General features: G+C 39.9%; 2 protein-coding genes across 2 annotated transcripts in view; one reads left to right on the forward strand and one right to left on the reverse strand.

The window, feature by feature from the left end:
* Positions 1-530: 530 nt before the first annotated feature.
* Positions 531-4111, forward strand: si:dkey-190g6.2 (coenzyme Q-binding protein COQ10 homolog A, mitochondrial). Its single transcript, XM_035657431.1, has 4 exons — positions 531-678; positions 774-966; positions 1669-1770; positions 2670-4111. Exons 1-4 carry the CDS (start codon positions 554-556, stop codon positions 2835-2837), a joined length of 588 nt encoding a protein of 195 aa, XP_035513324.1. The 5' UTR covers positions 531-553; the 3' UTR covers positions 2838-4111.
* Positions 4112-7122: 3011 nt separating this feature from the next.
* cs (citrate synthase) overlaps positions 7123-8798 on the reverse strand; it is an 11374-nt gene continuing 9698 nt past the window's right edge. The window contains exons 9-11 of the mRNA XM_035656206.1: positions 8543-8644; positions 8094-8303; positions 7123-7999 (exon numbers count right to left, since the gene is read on the reverse strand). Of these exons, the coding sequence (XP_035512099.1) occupies positions 7829-7999; positions 8094-8303; positions 8543-8644 (483 nt within the window). The 3' untranslated portion in view covers positions 7123-7828. The remainder of the gene's footprint in view (positions 8000-8093; positions 8304-8542; positions 8645-8798) is intronic.

Here is an 8798-nt window from a genome sequence, read left to right on the forward strand (position 1 = left end):
AAACTTTCTCCAAAAAATGACTTATCTCAAAATAATGAGAAACTTTCTCAATATTTGTACTAAGTAACTCGAAATAATGACATAGTTTTTCAAAATAATGAGAAAGTTTCTCAAAATAATGAGAAACTATCTCAAAATTAGAAACTTTCTACCCTGCAATATTGGGATATATTACTTTAAAGCAACATCGGCTCATCCTTATCCCCTAATCTGTAATGAGGAATGTTTCTAAACACATTTAATAACCTTCTACAGGTTACCTTTGGGAAAACACATTGCGAAGTGGTGCAACGAGCCTGACTGGTTGCGACATTATAGGTTTTTTTTTTTTTTTGCTTTTCGCACAACTCAGAAAACACCAGCGCACTCACCAACACAGAGACCTTCCATTACCTCCTGGTGCACTGTTGTTTGTGTCCTCTGGAACGTAGCGGGCCTCTGTTTTGTTGTTGTTGTTGTTGTGGACTGCGTCAGGCTGCACTCTTTCCAGAATGGGGCTTACAGGACATTTCCTCTTACCTTTTTTAGACACCTGTCGTCGTGCGGCATTTTGATGACAAGAACCCCCAGAGTGCTTTGCGTTCAAGACTGGGACACGATGACGGCTGTTCCTCAAAGCAGAAACTTCATCAGTCTCACCAACAAAAGGAAGGAGTACTCCGAGCGCAGGATCCTCGGGTAATTCTCTCCAGTGTCACCTAGTCGTATGTTGTTTTGTTGCTGTTGTTGTTGTTTTTTTAAAGCCCATAACCTCGCGGTGCTTGCTGTCGTAGGTTTTCCATGCAGGAGATGTACGATGTGGTGGCCAATGTTGACGAGTACAAGCTGTTTGTGCCCTGGTGTAAGAAGTCCCAGACCATCATGAAAAGAGCCGGACACTCGAAAGCACAACTTGAAGTGGGATTCCCTCCGGTGGTGGAAAGATACACATCTATGATCAGTAGTGTCCGGCCTCATCTAGTGAAGGTAAGTGCCGGCTGCTTCACTGAGTCTGTCAGTCCTGTGAATGAACATCTGTACGATTTTAAATAATTTAAATGATGTAAGAGAAAAGCCGACTAAGACACTAATGCTAATTTTTGTTTAGTGAATATTGTTTATGATGTTAACAAGTGTTAATATAATGAGAAACTTTCTTGATATTTTGACTTAGTATCTCGAAATACTGAGAAACTTTCTACAAAATAATGACTTAGTATCTCAAAATAATGAGAAACTTTCTACAAAAAAATGACTTATTATCTCAAAATAATGAGAAACTTTCTACAAATAATGACTTATCTCAAAATAATGAGAAACTTTCTCCAAATAATGACTTAGTATCTCAAAATTAGAAACTTTCTCAATATTTTTACTAAGTATCTCGAAATAATGACTTAGTATTTTAAAATTCTTTCTCAATATTTTAAAAATACTAAAGATACACTGAGAAACTAAATCATTATTTTAACAAACGGTCTTCCATATTAACACATTAGCGTGTTTATTGGAAAGATACACATCTATGATCAGTAGTGTCCGGCCTCATCTAGTGAAGGTAAGTGCCGGCAGCTTCACTGAGTCTGTCAGTCCTGTGAATGAACATCTGTACGATTTAAATAACTATAATTTCATTGCTCAAAGCTCCTGATTGTAATCACAGAGTTTCTCTTTTGGGGGGGGTTTTAGGCCGTGTGTACAGATGGAAAGCTGTTCAATCACCTGGAGACGATATGGCGCTTCAGTCCTGGCATTCCCGGTTACCCTCGCACCTGCACGGTAGACTTTTCTGTAAGTAGCCTGCAGCTCGCTTCTTGTGGTGATTCGTTGGCCGTGTTTCAGACACTCTTCATACATTTGTTTTTGTAATTACCTTGATAAAAGTCTCACACAGTGAGTACATTTCTGGCAGCTCCCATAGAAAAGTGACTGTGTGCTGCAGTTTAGTCTTCATCCCTGACGTCTTTTACTTAAAAAAAAATAGTTTGAAAACACTTCTGGTAAAGCACAAAATTCCCTTTTGGCTTTGTGTCACTCGACCAAGAACGTTTTCTATTGCGGCGACTTCTTTCCCTCATTGTGGTTCGATAAACCTTAATGGACTCAGAGAACTGCTGTTGTAGTGTAACCCGTTCCACGCTCAAACAAACCTTGATGAGCAACACAAAGCTAAAATGTTCTGTTTTATCAGAAGTGTGTTCAAATAGTAAACAGGAAAACGCGTATTAGATTTCTTGAAGAGAGTTAGATGAGAAGCTGTTAAGTCTCAGTTCAGCTCCAGTTGGCTTAACTGTATAAATGTAGCTTTAAATACTGGAAGTCGGGGGGGAAAACGGCTCGCAAACAAAGTGTAGAAACAAGAAGTTGAAGTTCTACGAGTGGTTATGTGTGGGATTATATCTTTTCCTCAAGCAGTGACTTCCTGGAGTCTCCGCTCTAAGATGATAACAGTAAGTCGAGCCAAGAAATGTAACGTTTGTTACCTGAAGACAGACGAGCAGTTTCCTCAGTCCGCTCTTTATGCTAAGCTACAGACGCAACAATTATATTCTCATCTAACCCTTAACAAGAATGCAATGTGTGTATTTTCCAAAATGTCTGTCCACCTTCTGTTGTTGCCACATTTTGAGGACTAACCTGCTCTCTGGCATACACTAAAGAGATCATTATTATTTCTGTATCTTTAACAGATTTCCTTTGAGTTCCGCTCTTTGCTGCACTCCCAGTTAGCCACCATGTTCTTCGACGAGGTCGTAAAGCAGAATGTCGCCGCGTTTGAGCGGCGAGCCTGTAAGCTCTACGGTCCAGAGACTCGCATCCCACGAGAGCTGATGTTTCACGAGGTGCATCAGACGTGATCTCGGCACCCGTATGTCCTCATCCGGCCTTAAATCATACCAACCTTTATTTCCTTTATCCACACGAACCTGCATGATGCTGCTTAGTCACCCATCACGTCAAGTCTCCATCGCAGCTCCCGAAGATGTGTCACATCCGACTCTTGTACGCATTATGTTGGAATTGCTGCCTCAACAGGTTCTCGCTAATCTCCTCCTCCTCCTTTCTGTCTACCTCCAACTTGAAGGGATCCTTGTTTAGCGGAAGGACCTCACCATTGCTCTTGCTCCATGGCAGTTACAAGCTGTATTTATGTAAACAAACAGTAAACCATTGCAACGTCACCAATGGTAGAGAGTCGACTATTATTTTAAACAAACAGCACAGTGACACTCAACAAATTTTTAACTGGGATCTTCTAGTTTCACTGTGACCTGAAGGTTATTTGCCACACTGACGCGTTCTCAAGTCACAGTGTGTCCAGTTTTTTTAGTTAACCAGTTACCTTCAGCACTTTGATCAGCTGATAATACTGTGTTAGGAAAGCTTGTTCTTTGCCTTTACTTTTATTATTCACATTTATTTCAAATTGAAGTTTCATTGTATCGTTTGACATATAGTAGTGAACTTGGTGCAAAACGATAACTTATTTCATCCTTTTTAATTTATCCATCAGTGGTTATATGCACATTTTTACAGTTTTATTGGGGTTCGGATTAAATGTGCCATGTCTGGGATGTTGAGAGAGTTTGCAAAAGGGGGGAAAAGGGTAATTTCTTATTTAGTCAGCTGTGCCCTCAATTGGCTTTGAGGTTTGGGAAATGTATCTTTTAACTTGGCTGTTGTTGTGCTGTGAGGATTGTGTGTTTGGACACCGAGACCTGGCCTGCCAAATTTTAATAATGCCTTATTTTACAGCCCAGCACTAGTAACTATCCCAAGATTACCAGAAGTTAACTTTGCACAAACGAGAGCACCTGAATGACTCCACGGCCAGGCCGGAGAATACTGTGAAATACTTACAACAAGAATGTCACAGATCATACAGGATGTTCTGTACATTTTGTATTGAATGAAAATGTACTTTCAGATGATCACTGAATGGTCTGCTTTAAATAATGGGACATGTATTGATAGTAATCTGATTACTTTCAGGTTATGTAAAAGTTTCCCTACTCTGCTTTTTGTATTTTATGGTCCATCTTCTGAAGGTCACCAGGAGGATGTTACTCCTCTGTACATTGTGAGTATAAAATACATTGCTGGGCTGTAGAATAAAACATTATCGATGTTATCATTGTCTTTGGGTTTCATGCTTATATTTTGTTGATGTTTTAGCTTTTTATTTATATCCATTATCATGCATGAATGTAATTAACAAAGGCAAATATAGTCTACACAACATTTCCTAGTGTTTAGTGTTGCATCGTTAGGGCGTGACTACATTTAGTTGGGGTTTATATTTCATATCTAAGTAGCCCACTGGCTTTATTCCACAATAAAGGGCTCATTAGGTCAATTGATTGTTCTTACCATTTGAGAAGCGACCGATATGGTCAAGTTGCCACAAGTCAATGGAAGAAGTCCAGTTCATTATGTCCACGTGCTCCAAGTCTCATACTCCAATAAAAAAAGTGTTTTTAAAGCTAGTTTTGGGCTTAAAATTAGATTTATTTTCACTGTTAGTAAGATGAATCACTGTTACGTAGAAAGTCTAACTTATTAAAAGATTGTTAAATGCCATTTCTGAGTGCTATATCCTAAAGCAATTAAATAGGTTACGTCTATTTTTTTTACCATATGGAACACACGTTGTTCATATTGTCTCATCTTCACCCAAATGTTTTTATTTTTTTGCTGGATGTTTTATTTTCAATATCTTTGATACAGATTGAATCTCATGCCAAGATTTATTATAGTAGGTGGCAGTACTGTAATGGAAATTAAAAGCATTATTTTAATCAGAATCAGAGGATAACTAGTATCAGAAAGTATAAACCCAAGAAATATCTAAAGAGTATTATATGATCATCTTAGCCCTTCAACCCTGTAATATATTTGCACATAAATTGTCAGATTGCAGGATGACCCGTGGTCTAATAGTGGTACCCTTGTATGTACATAAGGACGGTGACACTATCATTGACTGAAGAGTTGCTACAATAGAATATATTATTTTGCAGTTCACTTTTGTTGCAAGCTAAAATGTATCTTTGTAAATACTGTGGGTGTATTTCAGAGCTTTGTTATTTAAATAAAATTTAAAAAAGCAGGTGGAATTCATTTCTTTGTGTGCACCAAGTCATTTACAAATTGCTCAGACAAACCTGATTCCTTTCTCTACGTGTTTAGAGTGATCTGCAGAAATGAATCCTTTATGGTTAACTTGGATGAAGCTTTGTTGCAGCGAAACCACACAGGCAGAGTCTGTTTGGGTTCAGGGACACAGAGTGGACGCAGCTCTTCAAAAGGCAGCTGACCAGGAAGAAACCAGAGTGGGTTGATGGTATGTGGGCCAGTTATTAATAACAGCACATAGTAGAGGTGGGCATTTGGACCTATCTTCTTTCTTTATCACGTCAATTGTATGCATTACATTAAAGCAAGGCCTCAAACATATATTGTCACAGGGGAAGATGTGAAACTAAATATTATGGCAAATGTAATTGATTGTCGCCCTGGAGAATGAGACCGTTACAAATAATGATTTTGTCTCACATTCAAAAACTCGTTTCCAAAATTCAATTTGCTGCTCGTCGTACGTCTCAACAAAAGTGACTCCAGATTTACTGCGTGAGACTTTTGCTCCCTGACAGAGCACACTGACGTATCTTCTGTGTTGTAATGTCGTCCTCACATTACAGACGTGACAGAAATTCTTAACAAATCATCCGTCAGCTGAGCGCACATGACCGTGACCTTCACTGGTTGTGTATTCAGCTCTGATTATTTATACAACACCAGATAATGAAAGAATATCCTCTTTACAGTGATGGAAATGTAACCTGCTTTATTTTACACGTACCTTTATATAACCATTAACAAAATGAGATCAACAAAGTGTTAATAAAAACCTTTATTTTTCATTTTTTGTTAGGTTTTCCAATATTCGCTCTTCCAAGCTTTTTCTTGCCCATTTGACCCAGCCAGCCCGATCCCCCAAGTGTTTCTCTGATGAATCCACCTGCCATGAATTCTCCCAGTTAACATGTACAACTGTTATGCTCCTCTACGATCAAAATAACTACGTCTCTTGAACCACCCACACGAAAGAACACTACAATAAAACACAAACACACCTGATGAAGCCAGAAGGAAGGTGGTAGCAGAGCGTAGAGATTCAAACATCTGAGTGAACTACTAAACTAGCGCGGCAAGAGTAGTAAAAGATGCAAGAGCTTTTTAACTACACAAAAATGGAGTGTTGACAAACCCAGAACTTAAGAGCAAGCTTGAAACATTCAAGTGAAACACCTGAAAAACAGCACCGGCTAAAGCCCACAAAGCTAGGCAAGAAATCGTGTATATACAAGATAGCTGCGGCCTTTCTTTTTGTTCGTTGTTAGAATTTCACAGTGACCAGTGGGACTGAACATTACAGTGAGACTGGACACTACTACAGTTGGTAAACTATGGTAATCATTGTGGTTATTACAAGCAAGTGATCGCACAGAGCTCATACATTCAAGCTATACATATATATACCTATGTACACAAAGTATAAATAAAACCACAAAATGAGAACCCAAAGATTTTATACATATTCAACACCAAAAAAAAAAAAAACCCTGTAAAAAGGGACACAATCAACCTGGGAGGGTTCTACTGCTACAAATTAGGAAATCCAATCAAGCAAGTGCTCATTTTGGAGTAGTTGATGTTTAAAGCGCTCTCCTGTGGGGATAAAGTAACAAACATACACTCAAATAAGACAGGACTTACACAGCCCCCCCCCCCTCCCACCCCACGTTTCATTCAAGCTTGCTCTTAAGGATTTACTACAGGCTGCCAATTACAACACCCTTCGCTCAAATCTTATCATTACTGTAACTGTACATTATTTCTTGGTTCTCTACCATTCTGAAGACCCTTTGAGCAGAGAGAAACATTAAAAATAGGAAAGCATGTTAACGGAAAAAAAAAGCGGAGGAAAATCATTTCTATATGGACAAGACAGTTATTTTGATCATAGAGGGAATACAGGTCATCATTAAAAAGAAAAAAACCTATAAGTTGGAGAAAAAGGGGACACCAAAGATTTAAAGGGGCAGTATCTTTTAACTGATTTTCATGTTTGTGAATGTATATGTTGAACAGTTTGTTCATTTTACTTGTAAGGACCTTTTTTTTTTTCCTTTCTAAAACTGGAGTGTTCATAAATGGGAGTGAAACGCATGGATAGACTGGGTGGGATGACATCTGGGAACATTGCATAGAAGAATCTAAGTTGAGAGTCTTGATTGGAGAAAAAGGTCTTTTGCTTGCGGATATCCTCTAAAACAAATCACTGCATTAGCCAAAAGCAGGAAAGGTTGAGTCGGGTATTTAACTTTAGATATTTAAAGAAATATGAAGGAAGTAATTCGCTCCCACAATTCCCTTTGGATGCCACTGCCTATTCATAGTTCAGACCTTGTGCCCAATGAAAAACACGCAGGCACTGCACAGGGGAAAATCTTAGCGATGCTAGCAGACTTCTAATGGTACATAGTTTGAGCCTACTATGGGTTAACATGTATGTGTGTCTGAAGTTTTTACCGCTCATGTTCCAAATATGGAGACATGAAAGGAAAACCCATCAGTGGTTACCTAAACACACTTAAACACTAATGGTGTGACGATTTAAAAAGGCCCTTCTTTCGTGAAATGACATTAAAAGCGTACTGTCTCTTTGAATCCCATTGAATCCCTGGGGTTGGAAATGACAGGGGGTCAATTTATGTCTGCCTTTTTGATATTCCCACCTCCTCCCACCCTTCACACTAACCCCCGGCTCCTTTCAGGTGGTTCTTCAGCCTGACTTTGCTCCCACCAGTGTCATCAGTCCATCTGTGCTCATGGACTTGGGGCGCTCCAAGGGGAAGCCGAGGGCTCTACTCCACACCAGCTGGGCGAGCACGCCGAGAGCTCGGGACACACCGAACAGCACAGTGTAGTAATTCATCTCAGTCATTCCATAATACTGCACAGACAGAGAAAACAGACACAGATCAGAATCTGTATTTGCAACCATAAGATGACAAGCGTAGGATTATATGCCATCATGCATGTCTTACCTGCAGCAGCACTCCGCTGTGGGCATCAACATTGGGCCAGGGGTTCTTGGCCTTGCCCTGCTCCAGGAGCACGTTGGGCACAATCTTATAAAGCTGGGCAACCAACTTGAACATGGGGTCGTTGGGCAGGTGCTTCAGGGCAAACTCACGCTGGCAGGTGTAACGGGGGTCAGTCTTCCTCAGGACAGCATGGCCATAGCCTGGCACAACCTATGAAGAGAGAAGAGAACTTTTTAACCCGTGCAACCTACCAATCTTTGCGTAGCATGTTTTAGAACATTTAAGTGCTCATTAAAAAGAAAATACCCAAGCTATGTCATTTTATTTCATGTTTTATATTGCAATCTCAAGCTGTCAAAGGCAGAGAGTCCTTGTGACGTATAAATTATTTCCTAATTGAGTAAGGTTGTCGCTTAAAAAAAAACAAACAATGGCAGTAGTATCCTTACCCTTCCAGATTTAAGTGTGTTCCAGATGTAATCCCTCATCAAGTCATCAGAAACTTCTCCACCCATCTCCTTCTGCAGGGCAGTCAGCCACACCAGCACCTCCTGTGAGACGCAGAAGAAAATACACACTAATGAGTTAAAACTGTGAATTTCAAGAACGGTGTGTACAGTGCAAACAGTAAAAATACCACAGCGGGGTGGGGTGTGTGTGTGTGGTGGTGGTGGTGGTGGTGGTGGTGGTGGTGGTGGTGGTGGT

The sequence above is a fragment of the Morone saxatilis genome, unplaced genomic scaffold (assembly GCF_004916995.1).
Source record: "Morone saxatilis isolate NCDOM2014 unplaced genomic scaffold, NCSU_SB_2.0 Contig15, whole genome shotgun sequence".
NCBI lineage: Eukaryota > Metazoa > Chordata > Actinopteri > Moronidae > Morone > Morone saxatilis.